General features: G+C 41.8%; 5 protein-coding genes and 1 non-coding gene across 6 annotated transcripts; 4 read left to right on the top strand and 2 right to left on the bottom strand.

Annotated features, from left to right (window-relative positions):
- The first annotated feature begins 2,999 nt into the window (after window positions 1–2,999).
- LOC149672375 (uncharacterized) lies at window positions 3,000–3,781 on the top strand. Its single transcript, XM_089840170.1, has 2 exons — window positions 3,000–3,180; window positions 3,225–3,781. The coding sequence occupies exons 1-2, from the start codon at window positions 3,000–3,002 to the stop codon at window positions 3,779–3,781; spliced, it is 738 nt and encodes a 245-aa protein (XP_089696296.1).
- Window positions 3,782–3,891: 110 nt separating this feature from the next.
- Window positions 3,892–5,139, top strand: LOC149672376 (uncharacterized). Its single transcript, XM_089840172.1, has one exon. The coding sequence runs from the start codon at window positions 3,892–3,894 to the stop codon at window positions 5,137–5,139; it is 1,248 nt and encodes a 415-aa protein (XP_089696298.1).
- A 42-nt stretch (window positions 5,140–5,181) lies between these two features.
- On the top strand, window positions 5,182–8,180 carry LOC149672377 (uncharacterized). Its single transcript, XM_089840173.1, has 5 exons — window positions 5,182–5,394; window positions 5,445–5,892; window positions 5,946–6,341; window positions 6,394–6,903; window positions 8,074–8,180. The coding sequence occupies exons 1-5, from the start codon at window positions 5,182–5,184 to the stop codon at window positions 8,178–8,180; spliced, it is 1,674 nt and encodes a 557-aa protein (XP_089696299.1).
- TRNAS-AGA (transfer RNA serine (anticodon AGA)) lies at window positions 7,455–7,527 on the bottom strand. Its single transcript has one exon. It is a non-coding gene; the product is annotated as a tRNA-Ser (tRNA).
- Window positions 8,181–10,099: 1,919 nt separating the features above from the next.
- Window positions 10,100–14,826, top strand: LOC149672379 (uncharacterized). Its single transcript, XM_089840174.1, has 3 exons — window positions 10,100–10,256; window positions 13,902–14,294; window positions 14,351–14,826. The coding sequence occupies exons 1-3, from the start codon at window positions 10,100–10,102 to the stop codon at window positions 14,824–14,826; spliced, it is 1,026 nt and encodes a 341-aa protein (XP_089696300.1).
- Window positions 14,827–20,111: 5,285 nt separating this feature from the next.
- On the bottom strand, window positions 20,112–21,913 carry LOC149672380 (uncharacterized). The gene is made up of 5 exons (XM_089840175.1): window positions 21,689–21,913; window positions 21,512–21,598; window positions 20,865–21,443; window positions 20,386–20,803; window positions 20,112–20,311 (listed from the first exon to the last, which is right to left on the bottom strand). The coding sequence occupies exons 1-5, from the start codon at window positions 21,911–21,913 to the stop codon at window positions 20,112–20,114; spliced, it is 1,509 nt and encodes a 502-aa protein (XP_089696301.1).
- Window positions 21,914–23,534: the final 1,621 nt, after the last annotated feature.

Genomic DNA, 23,534 nt, shown 5'->3' on the forward strand with positions numbered 1-23,534 from the left:
TGTTTTTCTTACCTACTACTATAGTGGGTGATGCCCACGGACTAACTGAAGGTCTAATTAACCCTTGTTGCAATAATTCTTTTACCTGTGTATCGATTTCTTCATTTGCTACCCGACTGTGATTATAGGGTTGACGGTGGATCGGGACCGTACCAGGTTTTAGTTGGATCCGATGTCGTAACAGGTGGGTTCTACCCGGACGACCGGAGAAAAGGGATGACAATTCTTGACAGATTCTGATTAAGTCCCCCACTTCTCGTTCCGTCAAAGTACCCATGTTTAACTGGGACACATCAACTGTCCCGGTGTCGAGTTCTTGGTTTTGGGTGAACCCGGGCGCATGATCTCTTAAATAAATGAGGGGAAGAGTATATCCACAATACTGGAATTCGTTACGTTCATGGTCGATGCTGGCTCGCAACTCGTCCAATAGGTCCATTCCCTGGATAATTGGGAGTTCTATATCTTTCAGAACGTGAAAGCGTACCGGTATTGTTCCCATTTGCCTCCCCAGATCTATCTCCAAGTCAATATAGCCTACAGAAGTCGTAGTTATGCCCTTTTGTACCCCCTTGACAATATTTGATTGAGGAACTATTAACGAAATGACTCCCAATTTATGTAAGAAGTCCAGAGCGACAATACTGTGGTCTGCCCCACTATCAAGAAAAGCAACACATGGTTTACATGCGACCTGAATCCCCTTGATTCGACTATCGTTAACACCATCCCCTCTGACGGAATGAAGTTGGATAGGGTCTTGTGAGTTCCGGCGCAAATCCTGAGACCCGTCCAGGATGCGTCCTAAGCGTTTCCCTGACCTGGTGCCGGACCTTGTGGGGCAGCAGGTGGAAGTGCCGGTAAATTTACCGCTTGACCTGGGCGAGGTGGTGTACCCGCGGGTCTAGGACAATCCCGGCGAAGATGGCCAAAGCGACCACAACGATAGCATGCCTGGAATGGAGGTGGTCTATTAGGGCCACTTGTCTGACCGTTATTACTGGCTGCCGAAAAAGCCGCGGTTCCCGGAGGATCGGAAAATCGCACCCTCGGGCCAGGACTTGAATTATATCCCCCTGACCCTCCTGGGGTATACTTTCGGTTGAAACCGCTCTGGATACGCTTAAACTCTCTTTGCACTTGAGCCATGGTACGACAAAGACCCTCCGGCAACAGCAAGGTTGTTTCCGGAAAACATTGGTGATTAAAATTTCGACTAACTCTTGTTCTGCAATAGGATCCATCAAGGTATCATTCAACTGTACGACTCGTCTACGGTATGACTGTAGGTCTTCACCTACACCCTGTCTTATACTATAAAGGGAGGCCTTATTTTCCCCGTCTCTTCGGGAGAACAAATATTTCTGATTGAATTGTTGAAGAAAATAACCCCAATCCCTGGGGCGATTAGCATAGCGACTTAGATTTTCCCCCCAGCTGAGGGCATCCTCCTTTAATGACAGAGGTATAAATAACTCTACGTCCTGGACCTCAAATCTATGATACCGTATAAACATTTCCATTTGGCGTAAATATAACTTGGGATCCTCCCAACCCGAACAGCTGGGTAACAGTATGGCCTGTCCCAAGACAGGGTTATAACGCGTGCCACCAGCTGGAGTTGCGACTATCTGTACCGGGTTGATGGGGTTCACAGTTGGGGGCGTATTAATTCCCGTCGCTCTATGATCTATTCGGGGTTTTGTCTGTGAAGGAATGACCACTGGAACAGACTGAGCTAGAGAAGGCTGGCCCCTTCCCGGACTATTACCCGGGGCTACCTGTACCGGGTTAATTGGGTTCAACGGTGGGGATGTATTTGTTCCCATCACTCTATGAGGTACTCGGGGTGGTGTTTGTGGCTGATTGACCACCGGAACATTTTGAGCTGGAGAAGCATGGGGCGAAGTATTGGTACCCATACCCCGATGAGTTACACGAGGAAGTGTTCGAGAAGGATTAACCAATGGAACATGATGAGCAAGAGAAGCATGGGGTGAAGTATTGGTTCCAATAACCCTATGAGTTACAAGAGGCGGTGTTGTGAAGTATTATCCACCGGAACATGCTCAGGGTTTGGACTAGATCCCCGGGGAGAGTTACAAGCTCGTGGTCTAGCTTGATTATGACTTGTGGTACCCTGAACCCCTGGCGGGACAATCTGGGAAGTTGAAGGCCCGATCAATGCATTTACAGGGGGATTGGCAGTTGCTGGTCGGACGGAGGAAACGTGAGAGGGGGCAGAGGCTTGTCCCGGCCTCTGATGCAGGGGTGACGAGGCTCTCAATATCAGGAAATGGGGCTGAAGAGGAGCCTTTAATGGTGATAAAGGGGTAACTCCCTTCGGTGGATCAATATTCTCCGGTTCTTTACCAAAATGACCAACGGTAGCCCGAATTCTCTCGGCTTCAACCCTAGCCCAGGCTTGCCAGTCTTTACGCCGATGATCCTCCACGGCGTCTAAATCAGATGGCCGTAAATAACTGCTTGGCCCCGACGATTTACTCGAATTGGCCTTATGGGAAAGTCTGGAACCTCGAGAACCCTTACGCTTGGAATCATAATCATTTAGGAACCTGGCCATTAATTCAGACGTGCCGGAAGAAGATGGCAACTTACACTCTTTGCCAGGTTTTGGGTTTAATGTCAAGGATATGGGAGGTCCGGGATGTTTAATAGGACCAGTCGAAAGCTGGGGATTATAGCCCTGACGAGGCTGAAGAATGTTAAACCCATGTAACGGGGGTATGTCGATCATATCCCACGGTAGCACCGATTTCACGGCATATCAAAACTATTCCAATGTTATCGTGACCGCCTGTTCAAACTCCCCATTTAAACCATAGTTTATTTTTTAATAAGTAAGCTACGGCAATTCATGGTTTTTTAGTTTTAATCTAGTTTATTGTAAACCCAATATAAATCGACACATTTGCATTCAAAATCCAGTATTCTTCTACGATCTCTCTAGCCAATGTCCTGTAACAGTTCAACAAAATATGACGTCTCAAGCATCAGCCGCCATCAATTGCCAAAACTGGAACTGCCTGTGTTCAGCGGAAACTACATCGAGTGGTTTACTTTTAATGACTTATTTACGGCAACAGTCCATAACTCTTCACTCTCCGGAGTTCAAAAGCTACTATATCTTAAATCCTCACTACGAGGGGAAGCTGCCTTGTAAGTTCAGTCATTCATGGTCACAGATGGGAACTATCCGGAAGCCTGGAACACCTTGCAAAAACACTATAACAACCCAAGAGAAGTTATAGATGCGCACCTGGAAAGACCCTTCAGTCAGCCAAGTATCAAAGAAGAATCCGCATCGGCGATTCGCAATCTAATCGATACAACAACTGAATGTATGCGATCATTGAAGGTACTGAAGGAACCCGTTGACCATTGGGATGCAGTCTTACTATTCACGGTCAAGAAGAAGATTGATCCAGCCTCTAGACGACAGTGGGAACTTTCATTAACTGGCACAAACAGACCGACATTCTCAGAGTTGACTACAATCATGGAACAACGGGCTCGTGCTCTACATGCAGCACAACCATCGCATGGCTCTCAAAGGATGCGACCTGCATTGCCACCACGAAAAACGACATTAGCTCACCATGGGGCTAGAACCGAAGCTTGTTCCGTCTGCAAGGAATCACATCCCACATACAAGTGCGAAACCTTACTCAAGGCCAAGAGTGACGATCGCTGGAAAATTGTAAGGGAACACTCGTTATGCTACAATTGCCTTAAAATCGACCACCCGGCCTCGAAATGAAAATCTGGAAGTTGCCGCAAGTGTCCTCACGACATAATACGCTATTACATCAGGAATAAAGAACACGAGAAGAGCCGGTTACAACCCCTGTGTCTCCGGTCAATTGTCTCATGGCAATAGAATTTTCTCAAGCATTTCAATTTCTATTAGCAACAGCCATTGTTCACATCGAACTACCAAATGGCGACACCCATCCAGTACGAGCACTGCTAGATTCAGGTTCCCAAGCCAGCTTTATCAGTGAAAATTGCGTCCGGAAGCTGCAGCTAAAGAGAACTCGCCTCATTGTCGCCGTTGGTGAAATTGGGGCCATTGGCGTTGAAACTTCTCGAGGGAATGTTCAACTCACCATCAGATATAACGATGGAAGTCCATCCCTTTCCGTCAGCGCCTTGGTTTTGAAAAAGGTGACGGAAGATTTACCAAATAATCCTATCAATTCTGCGTCATGGACTCATCTCAAGGATTTAAGACTGGCCGACAAGACCTTCTATCGCCCGGGTCCGTTTCACATACTACTTGGAGCTGATGTTTATCTACGTTTAATCCGAGATGGCATTCGCAAAGAAAAACCTGGTACTGCTGGCTGCTTCAACATAATTTTCGGTTGGGTTGTTTGTGGCCCAACAGGATCCCCGGAAACGGCGCAACCTGGCCATGCAATAACCGTCCACACTTCGACAATCGACGATCAGCTTATAAAGTTTTGGGAGTTAGAAGAATTGTCCCCTCGGAGAGCGTTAACCTCCGGCGAACTACAATGCGAAGCAACCTTTCTGAACACTTACAGCCGCAATAAAGATGGCCGCTACGTCGTACGCCTACCGTTTAAGAGTACCATAGACCTCGGAGACTCTCGAAGTATAGCCATCCGAAGACTCGCGTATATCGAGAAACTTTTACGAACTAACGCCAGTTTATCTGAACAATACCACGCGTTTATGGAAGAATACTTGATCCTGGGACACATGAGACCGGTGACTGCAGAAGAGCACTCAATACGTAACGTGTTTTACCTCCCGCACCATGCAGTAATTGAAGACAGTAGCAGCACCACGAAGATGAGAGTCGTGTTCGACGCGTCGGCCAAATCAGCAAACGGAAAATCTCTCAACGATCTACTACTCGTCGGTCCGAAGATCCAGGACGATTTAATTGATCTACTTCTTCGCTTCAGATTATACTCCATAGCAATTACTGCTGATATTGCAAAGATGTATCGTCAGATCCTGGTCCATCCTCAAGACGCACCCTTGCAAAGAATTGTCTGGCGACGCAACCCAGCCGGACCTATTCAAGATTATCAATTGTTGACTGTCACTTATGGAACCAGCGCCGCACATTTTTTGGCGACCTGAGTTCTGAAGCAACTAGCCGTAGACATTCAAGCCAAATATGGAATGGCCGCCAATGCATTAACAAACGACTTTTATATGGATGATCTAATGACCAGCGTCGAAGATATCCAAGAAGCACTTCAACTGAGAGACGAACTGTTTAAGGCAACGCAAGAAGCAGGGTTTCAGCTTCGAAAATGGGTATCGATTAGTCCTGCTTTACTACAATCATTACCAAGTTACCAACAGACCTGCGCGGAATCCAACAACCACTCAGTTTTGACAATGATTAATCGGTTAAAGCCCTCGGTTTGAAATGAACACAGGCAGCCGATCACTTCATGTATTCAGTCACGGTACCTGCGGACCCAGACCGAATAACAAAACGGACTATTCTCTCCGAGACAGCCAAGGTTTTCGACCCCCTGGGATTTCTTGCACCTGTCACGATCCAGGCAAAGCTTCTACTTCAAGATCTCTGGAAGCTAAAATCGGACTGGGACGATAGACCTCCAGAAGGGCTCGTATCTAAGTGGAAAGCCTTCCAGTCAGTCTTGCCAGAAATCGAAGCCATCAACATTCCACGATGTATGTCTCAACCAAAAGCCGAAGATATTAGTCTCCAAATTTTCTGCGACGCTTCAGAAAGGGCGTACGCAGCGGTAGTATACCTGCGAACCAAGGATCAGTATGGAAGAATTCAGACGCACCTGGTCGCAGCCAAAATAAAGGTAGCACCGTTGAAGCAGATATCATTACCGAAGCTCGAACTATGTGGGGCTGTTCTGTTAACTCGACTTATCAAACCGCAATCAAAATCAACATAGCAGACACTCAATGCTGGACAGATTCCATGACTGTAATGGGATGGCTAGCCTCTCCACCTCAACGATGGAAAACGTTCATCGCTAATAGAGTAGGTGAAGTTCAGGATAGCGTACCCAAGGCTCAATGGCACCATGTGAACGGCTCAGAGAATCCCGCTGATTGCGCATCTCAAGGAATTTTTCCTTCGGAGTTACGAAACCATGGGCTATGGTGGCATGGTCCACGCTGGCTGTCTCGAGGTCTCGAGACAGCCACTAGTCGAAACCAGGGAATGCCTTCTGGAAGTCCGTCCTACAACTATTATATCAAATCATGTTCAGATCGACTTCACCCTTCTCGACGCCTATTCGTCGTTAAAGAAACTACTCCACGTCACAGCCTACATAAAACGATTCGTTAAAAACACCCGAACTACCAAGTGAGAGCGAACCCTAGGACCATTGTCAGCAATCGAAGCCGAATCAGCCTTGCACCATTGTATTTGTGCGGTTCAGCAGCGACACTTTGAAGAAGAGATTCATCTCCTGATCTCACTCAAGCCACTACCAGTGAAAAGCAAGTTGTTGTCGCTCAAACCTTTTATCGATGCAGTTGGACTTTCTAGAGTTGGCGGCCGTATAAGTCACGCCAAGGCAACTACTGATCTCATACATCCCATAATCTTGCCACGAAGAAGTAAACTAACGGATCTACTAATTACTTACGAGCATCTAAAACATCTCCATGCCGGACCTCAATTACTCACGACTGTTCTGCAACGTCGGTTTTGGATATTTGGTATCAGAGACGCCGTCAGGTTTCACGTCCGAAAATGCGTACAATGCACAAGGCAGAAGTCTACTACCCTAAAGCAACAGATGGCAGATCTACCAGCACTCAGAAAGCACTTGATAAGGCGCTGCTCCTGCGGGGGGCATCTACAGCGCCCCCCTCCAGCCATTCATCCCTGTGCCCAAGGTATAGTCCCATTGGAACGAATCCCATACTATTATTTTTAGTTTTTCAAAATTTATAAGCTACCAATACTAGTTCAAGTATCATAAGATCGAGGCTCCGACGAGAACCGAACTCATGATCTCCTGTTTACTAGACAGGCGCTTTAAGCACTAAGCCACGGAGCCCTTGTTGTGAAGCGAGATTAATGCTGAATATTTCAGTAATTTAACTCATTTGCAGTTTTACCCTATTGTTTGCATATATGCACATCTCAAGCAACTATTATTTTTAGTTTTTCAAAATATAATATCTACGAAAACTAGTTCAAGTATCATAACAACGAGGCTCCGACGAGAATCGAACTCATGAGATCCTGTTTACTAAACAGGCGCCTTAACCACTAAGCCATTGTTTTGAAGCAATATGAATACTGAATATTTCAGGATTTTACTAAATTAACTCGTTTGTAGTTTTACCCTATTGTTTCCATATTTGCACATCTCAAGCAACTATTATTTTTAATTTTTCAAAATATAATAGCTACGAAAACTAGTTCAAGTATCATAACATCGAGGCTCCAACGAGAATCGAACTCATGATCTCCTGTTTTCTAGACAGGCGCTTTAACCACTAAGCCACGGAGCCCTTGTTGTGAAGCGAGATTAATGCTGAATATTTCAGTAATTAATCTCATTTGCCCTTTTACCCTATTGTTTGCATATATGCATATCTCAAGCACCTATTATTTCTAGTTTTTCAAAATTTATTAGCTACGAAAACTAGTTCAAGTATCATAACAACGAGACTCCGACGAGAATCGAACTCATGAGATCCTGTTTACTAAACAGGCGCCTTAACCACTAAGCCATTGTTTTGAAGCAATATGAATACTGAATATTTCAGGATTTTACTAAATTAACTCGTTTGTAGTTTTACCCTAAAGTTTGCATATATGCACATCTCAAGCAACTATTATTTTTAGTTTTCAAAATTTAATAGCTACGAAAACTAGTTCAAGTATCATAACAACGAGGCTCCGACGAGAATCGAACTCATGATCTCCTATTTACTAGACAGGCGCTTTAACTACTAAGCCACGGAGCCCATGTTACGTAGTGAGATTAATGCTGAATATTTAAGTAAATTTACAAAATCAAGTCGTTTGTAGTAATATATGTTTCCACGTGGTAGGAAAATTTCCAGATAGTAAACTAGAACCGAAACTAGAACTTTTTATTGATAAGATATCTTTCCACGTGGCGACGGAAACCAGAACCGAAACTAAAACTGTTTATTGATATCTTTCCACGTGGCGGGTGTAAACAAGAACCGAAACTAGAACTGTTTATCGATATCTTTCCACGTGGCGGGGGTAAACAAGAACCGATAACGGAAACAAGAACTGTTTATCGATATATTTCCACATGGCAGGGGTAAACCAGAACCGATAACCGATAACGTGCTATTTCCAAACTTATCGATGTCTTCATCGAAACTAGAAATCTTATCGGGCTTATCGATGTCTTCATTGAGTGTTATTGGGTTTATCAAAGGTTTATCGAGTATAAAAACTCGTGCACGTAGTGATAAGATTATTTTACGGCTAACCAAGCTCTCTCCAGCAACTAAAGTACCCCAGCAGCTGAATTCAGCAACTATAGTCCCGCAGGAAACTCTACGTTATAATGTAAGTACACTCTCTCGAGTTTTCTTTATTTCCATTACTCGGAATTAATTATTTATAGAGTATGACTATAGTTATTTAAATCACTTAAAGAGATGGATTTAACTTTACAACACCCATTTACTGGGCTCGTAGCCGGGGTCACTGGTTGTGGGAAGAGTGTTTTTGTAGCTAAATTAATTAAACATCGTGAAATATGTATTTTACCGTCACCCGAAAGGATAATTTGGTGTTACACGGAATATCAGGCGAATCTTTTTAATGCTATATCCTCACATTCGCCGATGGTAGAATTTCATGAGGGTTTATTAGATGTTAGCAATTTAGATGCCGGTGTGAAAAATTTTGTTATATTAGATGATCTTTTATGTGAAATTGCCAATAATAAGGATGTGAATGTGATGAACCTCTTTATACGGGGTTCCCATCATAGAAATACCTCAGTTTTAATTCTAATGCAGAACCTATATTATCCCGGAAAGGAGATACGTACTTTACCCCTAAACGCTCATTACTTGGTTATAATCAAAACACCACGTGACCAGTCGGCCATAATCCATCTTGCGAAACAGATTTACCCAACCAACAGCAAATACGTGGTAGACGCGTTTAAACAGGCCACCTCGGAAAGTTTCGGTTATCTTTTCGTAGACCTCAAAGCTAGTACCTCGGACGATCATCGACTACGTAGTGGAATATTACCCGGAGAACAAGCTGCAGTTTACGTTCCAAAATGACTGCCTTCATCGAGGTTAACTTCTTTCGAGTTAAAGATGCATGGATAATTAAGGAAATGGCCGCATACTTTGAGGAGACGAAGGATTACGAGGTGTGGATTTTCAAATCACCTTGCCCCTTTGCTGATCTATCGCGTAGCGATAAAAGGCAATGTTCCTGGCTAACTCGGAACATTTGTGACTTACGTATTGAGGAGGGTGACCACGACTTTAGCGAATTACCCAAAATTCTCTAGGAAATCCGTGAAAAGGCCAGCGTTTTCGTGACTACGGGAGTTGAAAAAGGCATCGGTGTTATCGTGCCTCTTAAAAACTGAAGTTCTTCACGCGGAAGATCAAGGCTGCCCCCGACTGACGACCGTAGTGTGCTCTCATCCCAGAGCTTGCACTTTCCACCGAAACATCAATAATTGCACCCTGGTCAAGGTGTTCCGTTTGGCGGCATGGCTCCGTCACAGAGAGCGAAAGCATTTAGACTTTTTGAAATACCTTATTTGTTGCAATGCGTGCCAGAGGAACGCCGCCATTAAGCTTGCCAACAAGGAAGCGATAAAGGCCATAGCAGAATGTTGCTTAAATGTGCTTCGGAATAACGTACCACTCTCAGTGATCGAGAAGAAGCGCTTGAAGAAACATCGTAGATCTATACGGAGAGTGGCCGATAATATTTCACATTCTGAAAGAAAGAAGATACTGACGCAAAACGGTGGTTTTCTCCCCCTGCTTCTGACCCCCCCTTCTATCCATCATAAGCTCGGTCGCTGGGGCTGCCATAAGCCGAGCCATAAAGTAGAAAATGGCGAAAAAAATGCTATTAATTTCGCAAGACGCGTACCAGAGACTGAATAAGGCTCAAAACGATTTCAAAATTGATACCACGCTAGAGTTGGAGAAGGACGATAAACTAAAGACCATTATCGATGATCCGAAACTAAACAATACCGAAAAACTCAGTAGATATAATCAAGTCTTATCATGACAAATACATAAAAAAGAAAAGAAAAGGAAGACCAAGAAGGTTAAACCGGGTAAAACACGGAACTGATCCGCCGAAATTGCATCATCGGTTCCAGCCTATACTGCGACTGTTTGTTTAAACCTGTACAAGTGGATGGAACTCGCATACGATATAAAATGGACGGACGCCGGTGGATTAATTTATTAGGCCAGGACAGATAGGCCAAAAAAGGGCTTGACCTAGAACATTTGAACATAAAGATGAAAATTGGTACATGTGTTGTTTTTGACCCAACAAAAAATATACTAAAAGTCCCCTGCTGTAGAGCGCGAGCTTTCGCCGCCATCTTGGAAAATGGCCGCCGGGAATGCCAGCTACAATGTATTCCACGTTCTTCTTCAAAAATTATGAAAATTGGTACACATTATGATTGGAATCACATGAACATCATGGCCATATTTTATGGCTCTGTGTTCAATAGTTTGGTCGCCATATTGGAAAATGGCCGCCGTGAATGCTAGGTACAGTATATTTCACCATGATGTTGGAAAATTATGAAAATTTATAGGTTTTATAATCAGAGCTGTGTGAACCTCACTGTAAACTATTGAAGCTATTAGTCAGATAGTTTGACCGCCATGTTGGAAAATGGCCGCCATCAATGCCATTATGGTTCAAAAATTATGAAAATTGATAGAAATTATGTTGAAGACCGTCTAAATATCATACTTGAATATTGAAGACGTGCTACTGATAGTTTGGGCGCCATCATCGAAATTGACTGCTCGAAGTGCCAAATATATTACCGATATATAAATTATTTCGATATTTTTTTATTGAGTAGATGATTTACATGAACGTATAAAACGCCATAAAAATAACTATTTTCGAGTCTATATTATCATCAAAAATGGTCGCTGAAATATTACAATCCTAAAATCTGGAACAAAAGGAAAGGAAAGCCATATTACTCGGATTTTGGTTAGTAAAAACCATTTATATGGGGTATATGCATTCTAGTGTCGTTAAGGATTAGATTTAAGACACATTTTTAACATTTCTTTCATATTTCTCGTCATCCTGAAGATTTTTTATTACGGCCAATACCTTGACAATGACCACACATTGCCAGCAAGCTAATCCAGATCGTCTACATTCACAGTTCTTTATACAAGATGTTCTGCAGACTGCAGGTACAAATAATGAGGTTTATAAGTTCTACTGATGCCGGAAGGAGAATGGTGTGAATGGGTCTTCGACTTTCGCGATCGCGAACCAATCCCCACTGTTCGGGATTAAATCGTTTCCGAGCTATTGTTGGACTTGAAGATACGCTCGGAAAAAATTTAGTTTTGCGGCGTCGGTTGTTGGATGAAGCTTAGCGAGATCAAATGAGGACTTGACAGTATGTGTGGCAACGGTTCCATTGTACGTGTAATATCTACATAGTTGAAGCGTGACTTGTCAATTATCACCCTAAAAAAAGCGAAAAGGAATCTCTTCGGCAGCAGCTATGGCTTCCTTAGATGCAATATGGTCATTAAAAAAGCGCAACAAATTTGTAACATGTTGATTATCTGTCATTACTTTAAACCACGCCTTATCCTAACCACACCCAGTTACAGCACGTAAATGAAAGAAGTGCTCTCTTAACCTTTTAATCTCAAAGGACTTGTCGTGGCGGAGGGGGCCCGAGTTCAGTGTGACGGTTCGGGAGTTCCTTGGGTTCGCCCTTGGTTCAGACCGTTCCTTGCCCCGTTCCGTGAAGGTTTTGCTCGGCCGCTTCGCCCCCGCTCAGGTGTTGCCTTGGCTCGCCCCCGCTATTGGCAACCCTCTAGGGGTCGCGGATACACTATTTGTTTGGGCCGTATGGCACTGTTGTGCTTGGAGAGAACTCGCCCGTCCACTCGAGTCCTCTGCTGCCCTAATACTTCCCTGTCACCGAGCACCTCCTGACTTGGCTCGACGCTGATGGTGTCCAGCTTCTGTCACCTGCTCTAGTGGCGTTCGTCGGGCCCGCTGGCCAATCCCGTGTGCCATGACGGCGGATCCTCAGGTTCAATTTGGAATATGATGGGGAGGGGCGCATAGGTGTAGCGCCTAATTAAGGCCTCTGACATGCAATTATTATGAAAAAAAAAACTTCAGGATGACGATGAATATGAGTGAAATGTTAGAAATTTGTCTAAAATCTAATCTTAAACAACACTAGAATGTATAAACCAAATATTAAATTATATTCTCTAATCAACATTTTGAGAACAACAGCTTAGAATAACTTTTCTTTCTTTCAGAATTTAGGGCAACGATTTTCGTGTGGCCATTTTTAAAGATGGTGTCGATAATTTCGACTTCGAAATATACATTTTTTTGATTAATGAAAATCATCTATTCATAATTGGAATTTCAAAAAGATTTATATATTTGAAATATATTTAGCATTTTCAGCAGTCATTTTCAAAGATGCCGCCCAAACTATCAGTAGCACATCTTCAATATTCATGTATGATGTTTAGACGGTCTTCAACATAATTATTACCAATTTTCATAATTTTTGAACCATATACTGTATCTATATGACATTGATGGCAACCATTTTCCAACATGGCGGCCAAACTATCTGATTAATGGCTTCAATATTTTACTATGAGGTTCACACAGCTCTGATTATCATACCTATAAATTTTCATAATTTTCCAACAACATGGTGAAATATACTGTACTCAGCATTCACGGCGGCCATTTTCCAATATGGCGACCAAACTATTGACACAGAGCTGTAAAATTTTGCCATGATTTTCATGTTGTTCAAATCATAATGTGTACCAATTTTCATAATTTTTGAAAAAGAACGTGGAATACATTGTAGCTGGCATTCCCGGCGGCCATTTTCCAAGATGGCGGCGAAAGCTCGCGCTCTACAGCAGGGGACTTTTACTATATTTTTTGTTGAGTCAAAAACAACACATGTACCAATTTTCATTTTTATGTTCAAATGTTCTAGGTCAAAAGCTAAAAGTCCTGGGCTATATGAGAAGTGTAGAATAATCGGTTTTAATATAGTAGACTTATTAGCTGTGAAATCGAGGAAAAAGACCCCCGTCTCTGGTTCTGACCAGTTTTACGAACTTTTATATAACTCGAATGTTCCCAGAACTTTAATTAAACTTAGAAAAAGTGATTTGGGCCCTCCCGAAAAGCTGAAAAAGAGGGAATTTGATGAATTTAAGTTAGCTTCCGAGTCCATGGATGGTGAGGGTTTCAGAGATTGGATTTGTTTGTAGTATTTTTGTCATGCAGAATAAAATTTGTTTCATTTATGATTTTTGTTTCATTTGATTAAAGTATTAAGCCATGAAAGGTTGTGATAGCCAGGTGGCTGCTTTCAGCCTGTTAATTAGTTTACCCGAGTCATTTTTTAAATACCCTAAAGTCTTAAGCGTTATATTAATAATTTTTATTATAATAATTATAGAAGTTAGTGATTTTCTCTTCTGGCATTATCAAAATTCCCTGAATTGCACTTTTAATGGATAACTTAAAAGAGATTTATTCTAATGTGTCCGACCCGGGTTCATACGGTAGCGTGCAGAGTTTATATAGAGCGGCTAAAGAGCACGGGTTAAATGTTCGTTGAAAGAGGTTGAAAATTTCCTGAAAACTCAAGATACGTATACTCTACACAAGAGTGCCATGAAAAATTTCCCAAGAAATAGAACAATTGCAATCGACGAACAGTGGCAGATTGATTTGGCAGATTTGAAAAGCGTAACTCGTTATAATAATGGTTACCGATACCTTCTCTGTTGCATAAACGTTTTCAGTAAGTACGCCTTTGTGGTAGCAACCAAGGACAAGAAAATGCTAACCATCCTTTCAGCATTTAAGGCGGTTCAAGAGTCTGGTCGGTCACCTAAGAGGGTGCAAAGCGATCAAGGAAATGAGTTTATTTGCAAGGACATTCAACGTGAATTAAAAAGGAGAGGGCAAAAAGCTACGGTAGTCGAGAGGTTCAAAAGGACTCTAAAGAGTGGTATGTATCGTAACTTTACGGAAAAAAAACCTTAAAGTACATTGACGTGCTAAAAGATTTGGTATGGGCCTACAAGAACAATTATCATCGGTCCATAAAATGCAAACCGATTGAAGTCACCATGGAAACCTCGAAACGCGTCTGGGAAAACCTCTACGGGGGAGTACACGTTTCACCCCTTTTAAAGTATCCTTTTGATGTTGACGATGTGGTTCGCATAAGCAAGCATAAGAATATCTTTGAGAAAGGATATTTACCCACATGGACGGAAGAACTCTTTAAAATAGCGGAGAGATTACCCCGAAGTCCGCCGGTACATAAGATCCATGACTTGAATTCCGACCCCATTACTGGAATTTTTTACAAGGAACAACTACAGAAAATTGGGAAAGACCTAAGTACCAGCGTGTTTAAGATAGAAAAGATCTTGCGGAAACGTCGCAGACCAGACGGGACACTAGAGAGATTAGTTCGTTGGAAAGGTTATCCACCGTCCTTCGATAGTTGGGTTCAGAAAATAGACATAGCATGAGTTTTTACGTTACTCTACCTTCCGATTCGTCGATGGGATAATACGAGAAGTAAATTTAGGACTTATCTGCCCGAACCAGTTTAATTACAAGGACCGTTTGAGGTTGGCCTAGCGGAAATTTTATATAAACACACTTGGAATAAAATGAACGTTACGTCCACGCTCACCGGTATTGGAAAGAATGGTGGAATTACCCGCAGGATATTATGGAAATATAGAGGATCTCCTAGAGCAACGAGGATGACGTTTCGGATATGACTATTCTTGAAAACCACGTCGGCGATGATGACGATATCATAGAGTCCGAAAGCCCTTCAAATGCCAAGTATAGTTTCAGTTACATTCGACGTATACGCCGTGTGGAAATTTTCGTGGCAGATAATTACATGTTAACTATACCGGGACAACTCGCTGTCATGCTGGGATTTTTAAAAGACCCATCGAAAACCTCAACCTTTGTTCACTCTAGAACAGCTACGTACCTCGTGGACTCGGACTCGGACGCGGGTCTCCATTCTCTCTTTGTTTATTCGGACATTGTCGAAAGTAGACCGGTTGGAGATGTGCACGTACCTTTGCTCAGAATCGTGAGAATACAGGGTAATGATGGTGAGACTGTAGATAAGGACTTTCCCAGACCGCACTACCTTCCCGTTGCTAGTAACACTTTCCAGTGGTTTGATTGAGGTTGACATTATGAGCGAGCTCGGTATTCCCGTGCATTTCGAGCGCGGCAGACTTCACGTGACCTTACACTTTAGGCCTCGTAGAATATGGCCGCCATTATAAATAGGAAAGTGACGATGATTCACGCATCATTCACATTTAGAACGTTAAAGGAAACGCGTCACGAGTAGGAAAATGTCCCAATCGGATTACGATCATCATTTTTTGAACCAGATTGGACATGGAACAAGAGTTGATTTCTATCAGCACTTTCACTTCCAGCTAGGTGGTTCTTTGGCTGTGTACACAGGTGTTCCGTCGCAACACGTCGGTTACGGTTTAGGGAATTTAATAGCCTATGCTTTTCGTCGAGCCATGCCACTAATTAAAAAGGGGGCTATATTCCTTGGGAGAAAGTTTTTTAAATACGGGTGCAAAGGTCGCGACCGACGTGGCTAGCGGTATTCCTGCAAGATCATCTATAAAAACCCACGGTAAAGTCGCTGCAAAAGACGTAGCCCTCAGCGCGGCGAAAGATATTCGAAAAATGACGGGAAGTGGTAATAAAAGGAAACGCAAAACCAAACCCCTAGTCAGTTCAGTCGTGAGAAGGAAGAGGAAAGCATCATCTTTCAAACGGCCTGATATTTTTTCTAAAATGTAATGGCGCACATTCACAACGATTCGCATGGATCCGTCAGTTCGGAAGTTGAACTTTTCAACGTACCTCTAACCAATACCAGTATTTTGAATGGAGAATGGGTCGAATACAGCCCAATCTCTAACATTAACGAAAATTCCACCATCACGTTCTCTGTGGCCGGCAGTACCGACGCTTACTTGGACATGTCTAAGACCTTAACGCATTTTCAAGTTAGGATCGTCAATCCCGCCAATGGTACTACATTACCGGCGGCAGCGGAAAATGTGGGACCCGTCAATCTGTTTCACCTTAGTCTATTCAGCGAAGTACACCTTTCGATGCAGGAGAGATCCGTGACACCGTCACCGCAAAACTACCCTTACAGGGCCAGGTTTCATTTGAGGGACCGGCCAAAACTAGTTTTCTTACAAGTTCTTTGTTTTACAAAGACACGGCCGGTAAATTTGACGTCTATGCCGAGAACGAGGATTTTTAGGCGAGGGCGGCTTTCGCTAAAAGTGGCACGATCGACATGATCGGAACGGTACACTTGGATTTGTGTCAACAATCATGTTGATTGAATTATTTGTTTTCGTGCCGTGCGGTCGCATTTAATTTTCTCTCCGATAAGCGTTATCTTATCAGTATGTTATATCGTGAAACGGGTTTCGCTGGAATTTATTTCATTGGATTATTTTCGCTACTGTTTTTGTCGTGTAGTGGTTCTTTTGAATTACAGTTATACGATCGCGTCTCGTCTCTTTTTGCTGGTTGCTTTTTGCCGTCGAGTTTTTTATTTAGCTTAACTTTCAATGGACGGTATTTTATCAAAAGAAAGTCTCCGGCGGTTAAGCAGGGTTATGACTTTGGCGGTAAGCTTTTTTCCGTCTCCGTGCTGTTACTCTCTGGTGATGTTGAGTTGAATCCCGGGCCTTTGCCTAAAAGACAATGCAAAGCTTGCCAAAAACTGATTCGTAAGAATCAAAAACGTTTTCGCTGCTGTGTCTGTGTGTTTGAATTTCACGCGAAGTGTGTATACCCTAATGTCTTAAAGAAATCTTTTCTTCTACAAGACTCATCTTTCGTGTGTCTCAGTTGCGGACTACCACCTTTTAGTAGTATATAATATATCCCCGCATAGCACTCTTTGGCAGTACGCGGACGATTCTTTTTTATCTCGTGCGGTTACTTGCCAACAGGATTCCCTTAATTTACAAAGGGACATTGATGCAATCGTTGATTGGGGCACGGTTAATATTTTGAACTTGAATATTAAAAAATGCTCTTATATTATTTTCACTAGAAGGAGACAAGTAATTAATTTTGACTTTAGGATAAGTGACACTGTCTTGCCTCGTGTTTTTAATTGTAAATTACTAGGTATTATTTTTACGAGTGACCTTAAATGGGCGAATCATGTTTTTTACATAACTGCGAAAGCCCGTCGTATTTCGGGTATGATACGCAGAATTTTCGGCCGTTCCAAGGCTAGTTTGATTTCATTTAACGCTCTTGTTATACCTTCACTACAATACGGGGTCGAGGTATGGTCACCCTATTTGATGAAAGATAAAAATTCGGTGGAGAGAGTATTGCGGCATTTTACTTCATTTTTTGTTGGACAGCCTTGTATAAACTTGCCTGTTAATAGTTTAAATAACAGAATGGATTATTGTACGCGTCTTAAACATTTGAACATTTTACCTATGTATCTTTTACAACAAAAAGCCTGTCTCACATTTTTATTTAGAATCATTAATGGTTTTTATTATCTACCTTTATTAGACTATGTTAAAATCAATGAACGGCATGAAATTTTAACCTTTTATATCCCCAAATGTAGATGTGACGCGTTTTTATATTCATTTTTTAGTCGCACTATAAGACAATGGAATGTACTTCCTGCTGAAATAAGATGTTGTACGTCGGTGTATACTTTTAAAAACGACCTCAGTATGCACCTTAAAGCGCAGCCATATCAGGTCTAATGCATTTTTTTATGTTAAATTAAATTATTATTCTTTTTTTTTGTGTGTGTACTGGTAACTAGTGAAAAAATGGGACTTGTCCTTTACCTAGTTGCCATCAGTAAAATGTATTTTTTTTTACTGAGAAATAAAAATTATTATTAATTATTATTATTATTATTGTTACATTCCAAATATGACGGATCTTAAATTCAAGTTTGTTAAAAGTCCAAACGAATTTTGCATACACGCGGAAGGCGTGGTTAAATGGAAAGTAGTTTACGAGATGGCATCTCTCTATGTACGTAAAGTAAAATTACCCTCGGAAGTGCTTATAGCCCACGCCAAATGCCTCGAAGTGACAACTATGAAATACCCCATTATTCGCATAGAGTGCATCTCCTTTTCTATTAATAGCGGTACAAAAATATGTGTTAGAGATAATTTATTCATGGGTCAACTACCTAAAAGGGTACTTTTCGCTCTGGTAGATCAGAATGCTTATTTGGGTGAATACAAAAAGTCCCCCTTATTTTTAAACATTTTGATTCAAATCATATCGCCTTGTATCTGGACGGAGCCAGCGTCCCTCATAAACCCCTCACTCCGAACTTTGCTGGCGGTCAATATATTAGGTCTTATACCAATCTCTTTACCCAAACCTCTCAATGGTTACTGGACAAGGGAACTATATTTCGCGGGATGAATACCCTAATGGAAATTGAATTTTTGCTTTTGATTTGAGTCCCGACCTCAGCAGTTCGTCTTCCCAATTTCAATTGATAAGAAACGGTAACTTGCGTCTGCAATTAAAATTCGCTAAAGACTCGCCCCAGACCGTCACGGTTCTGTATTACTCTGAGTTTGAGAATTTGGTACAAATTGATAAGAATCGGACTGTTATTTACGATTACAACTAAATATGGACACTAGAATTATGCGAAGTGATAAATTCCCCAAGGCGTTATTTCGTGGAGTTTTCGCTGCAGATACTTTACCGAAAACCGTAAAGACTTTCCCCTCTCTGTATATTGTAAACACTGGATTATCAAATACCGACGGAGAACATTTTTTTCTCGAAACCGGAACACAGAGTTCTTTGACAGTTTCGGAAACCCTCCTGACATGTTTAAATTTAACAATTTCGTTGAAAGAGATAGCGTGACTATAACCTTTAATTCGAGACAACTTCAAGGCGATAAAAGTAGGACTTGCGGTGGGTTTTGCGTATATTTCGCTCTATATAGGTGTAGGGATATTAAAATAAGAGATATATGCTCTAGATTTGGAAAAGATAAGTGTTTAAATGATGAGATGATATCGGAATTTATGTATAAAATGTTTTCAATAAAGTTTTATTTTTAAAATTTGGTAATTTATACAAAATAATTTAAATAGCGCGCGTCTGCGCGTTGAATCGCCCCGGTATTCGCGCCGCGCCGCGCAGGTCAGCCTCCCCTCCTCCTCCGGTTAAATTTTATAGTGACCGTGGGCGTATGTTGAAGTGCCGTCGAGGATAAACCTTTTAACATCGCACGGGTTAAGGCAAAGTTTCATTTGCCTCACGGTGTAGAGTTCTTGCTTACTGCTGGTGATACGCTTCATCTCAGCCATCGTCAGCTGGCGGTTAGCAAACACTCTTTGTAATGAGTGAACCGCAACTTGTTTTTCACCACTCTCCGGCAAATCCCCTTAGCAGTCTTATTTTCCCCTTTGGCAGACAGGATCGAATACATTTTCGGCCGAAGGCCGCAGAAATCCGAGATCGGGACGCCGTCTAATTCGTCTTTGAATTTCCCGAGCTTTTTCTTGTTTTCCTCGCTGAAGAGGCGGTGGTTTTTGGGGTATCCGGAGAAGTCGTACATCTCACGCTTCTCGGAAAAGTCTTGGTAGAGGTCGGGCGTCTCGATGTGGTATGTAAGGGAATCCGTCTCCGTGAATAACAGCTTTGCCCGGTCTCCATACTGCTCCCTGATAACGTCGTAATGGAACTTGTACATTAGGAGTTTTTATAAGTCCAAAACTGTGAAGCCGGTGTAGATGGGTCTGTTGAGGGTTAAGGTCTTCTGGACACGGTTAATCCCGACCAGATCATTTTTGAAGACGATGAACCGTTCGAAACCCGGGGAACTCGCCATCTTGATGGCACGCTCGGGAGTGTTGACCAGGGTGAAATCAATTCTGCTGCGGAGGTTCTCCATGGTTTTACCTATAGAGAAATGAAAAATACATATGAATTAGTATGTTTATTATAGGATAGGTTAGGTTCGGTTAGGTAGGTACATACCGTAGTTAGTTTAAAAAATGAATTTTCAAACTCGTTGTTTGCCGCCTTTCTCTTGTCCGTGTTAAAATCAATAAAAGGTTTCAGCCACGCTCCTTTTTTGAATGTTAAAATCTTGTGGATTTTCCGGATGAGAAGTCCCTTGGCCAAGTAGTATTTAAGGTTCCGATAGTGGAGTACGTATTTCTCTTTGCCGTAGAGGGATGGCACCAGCTTTGGAGAGCTATCCTTTTCTTTCAGTCCGAGATGGTGTAGTTGGTCCTTGGAAAAGGGTGAGAGCTCGGCTGTGGTAATTACCCGTTTTTCGGGCGCGAGAGGGTAGCAGTTATGGGCGTCGTGGAGATGTTGAGGGTAATCCAAGTCAACCTCTAGGATGTACCCGAAATCGTCGTCATCAGGATGGTTGAGAATTACCTCCTGCGTGAAGTCAGGACATGTGTGAATCCATTTGAATTCACCCATTGGAAGGTAATCGCACATTACCGTACCGTAAAGATTGTTGCAATCTGGTGAGAGACAAAAGCTGGACTTCCTCCGGTGTTAATAGTTCCTTTATGCAGGCGAATTTATCCATCCCACCGATGGCCAAGTTTTTCGCGAGTTCTTCTAGGGATGCGGGCATAAAACGTACAGTGTCCAGAAACCTGAGGTTTCCCAAACTGAACGAGATGTAGGTTTTCGAGTTCGAGGGAATGCATTTAATGTTCTGATCCTTGACGAGCCCTATCTTCTCCATTATCAAATGGGCGTCATAACGCGATAGGTTGTGAAGAAAGACGGGGATGAATTTAGGGGTTTTCAGTTTTAGGTTGCATGTGTTATGGGCTGCTCCTCGATACGCTCCGCTTGAGTGGTCATGGTCGCGAACTTTTCCGTCGTTTACGGTGAAACCACCACCGCAAATGAAGCACGCTCTTGGTGCTGCGAAATCGGCTACGTCCGTTGGAAATAAGTCCATAGGCACATTCTCCTTAATTTTTTCGGAGAGAACTTCCTCTTCAACCAGTAGATTCTCGACGAATTTTTCTGCGGCATCTTCCCCGCGGTATGTTACGGGCTTAGATGGTTTCCCATCAGGACCCACGACCACGAAACTGAATCCTTAGGCGATGCTGCGGGTTAGGCGAGTTGTTGAAGACAGGGTGGAATCGGGTTGCAAGTGTCTATTTTCGGCAGAATAGCCTCGAAGTCCGCGAAGATTACGTATTTCAACTGAAAAATTAAGAGATTTTATTAACTTAATTACCTCGATTGACACAATTTATAAACCAACCAATTAAAATAATGAAATTAATATCTGACCTTTTCACGCCTTCCGTAATTCTTGAACTCTAAAACTGGATCCTTTGTCAGCATAAGGATTTTCTGAGACCCGTGAATGCTGCATTCGATCACGTGTTCATCCCGACGTTTTTCGGAATCGGAACCGGAAAAACGGTGTAAACAATACCGGCAATAGTGCGACGCGTATTTTGAGCCTCGTTCGCTAACTCCCGAGTGTAGCGCGCGCGAATCGTGATGTACCATTTGATCCCGTGATCTCGACTTAACTTATTTTGTAAATAGTTTTCAATAGTTACTCGGTGTCAATTAACGAATCCCTCATCGTCAGTTTCAAACAACGATGCTGTTATCCTCGCGCAGAAAATCGCGTGTCCTAAGACCTGCAATTCCTCCAGCGTGTCGGGGACGGGGTAGCGATTTCAATTAATATTTTTTAATTTCAATTAATTTTTTTTTAATTTCAATTAAATGTAAAAGTTAATTTTATTTTTTTCCTTTTTAAACAAAATCTTTCATTTTCGGAATTTTCCGATATTCAGTGAAATTAACATGCATTGATGTTCTTTCCTAAGAAATTAAGTTTGGAATTACTTAATTCTCACAAAATATTATAATAATAAATAAAAATTATCTTACATTGTCAACCATTTTGGGGTATCCTTCCTCCGTGAACCTTGGGTTTAGATTTAGTACTACTCTCCTTATCCAGTTTGTATGCTGCTCTCCTTCAAATTCTATTTCATGTTAAGTTTTAGAAAGTGCCAAAGGTTCACTGAAAGTAGACTCCTTGGAAGTTGTTTCTTTTTTTTACGACACAAGAACCACTTGGTTCATCGGAAGGAAGTTTGTCTATTTTATCAATAAAACATGAAATTATAGATACTGCCTTTATAAATGAGTGAATTTTTCGCGAATATGCTGCCAAAATTTCAACTTTACTCTCAAAGTATTTCTTTGCTTAAAAATTTATTTCTTTAATTACCTTCGTCTATGTCTTGTATTTTAATTTTTTCTAGTCCAGCCTTCAAGTGGTTGACGGTAATTATTTCTTTTTTCGAGTATTCGTTTATTTTTACGATTGGCTTTATACGATTCGATAAAAATTTCATTTTTATTTTTGGCAGCTCGTTATAATCCGGATTACCGTTTCTAAAGAAATGTTTGGAATGGTTAATATAACATGCTTGAATTTAGTGTAGTGTACGGTGTTCAATTAGAAAGGCGATTTCGACTGCCTGCTCTTATAATTTTTGGCCTCTGGGAATGGTTGGTTCCATATCCCGTATGTCCATTTATCTCTCTTAAATGGGCAGTCGAATAAGTCTTACCCTTGTTACTTACTTTTTTATAATTTCATCTAGAGAAATTATGTCAAATGCTAAAATTAAAACAAGAACCAATTCAATTATATTAGCACACACAAATGAAACTCTTGACCAAGCACCCATAAATGGGAATCTTATCGAAGCGCTTGATACTTACAGGGAAAACCCTCTACAGTCTGCTTGATGAAAGCAATTAACTCCTTTTGATCAGGATGGTAAAGGCGTTAGTAAAATAACTTTTCTCTTTTCAAGTTTTGTGAGTAGCGGAAGGCTATACATTTTCAGGTTTGTTATAATTGAGGATTCTTTTGCTCGTGCGTACTGTAAAAATTTCCACATTCTATTGTATATATATTTAAGTATCATTAGCAACACTTGAAAAAATGTCTAACTTTTTATTTCTTTATGTTCCCGACAGAGAGAATGATTCTTTTTCCGGGTATTCTGTCAATCACTCTAGATAAATCTTCTAATTTTGAGCGGTGCCTGGCGTATCCAATTATTTTATTTCTAATATTTGCACGGTTGTTCTGTATAGC

This window comes from Phalangium opilio, unplaced genomic scaffold (genome assembly GCF_054372755.1).
Source record: "Phalangium opilio isolate 3A_F unplaced genomic scaffold, DU_Popi_V2 ptg000053l_1, whole genome shotgun sequence".
NCBI classification, from domain to species: Eukaryota; Metazoa; Arthropoda; class Arachnida; order Opiliones; family Phalangiidae; genus Phalangium; species Phalangium opilio.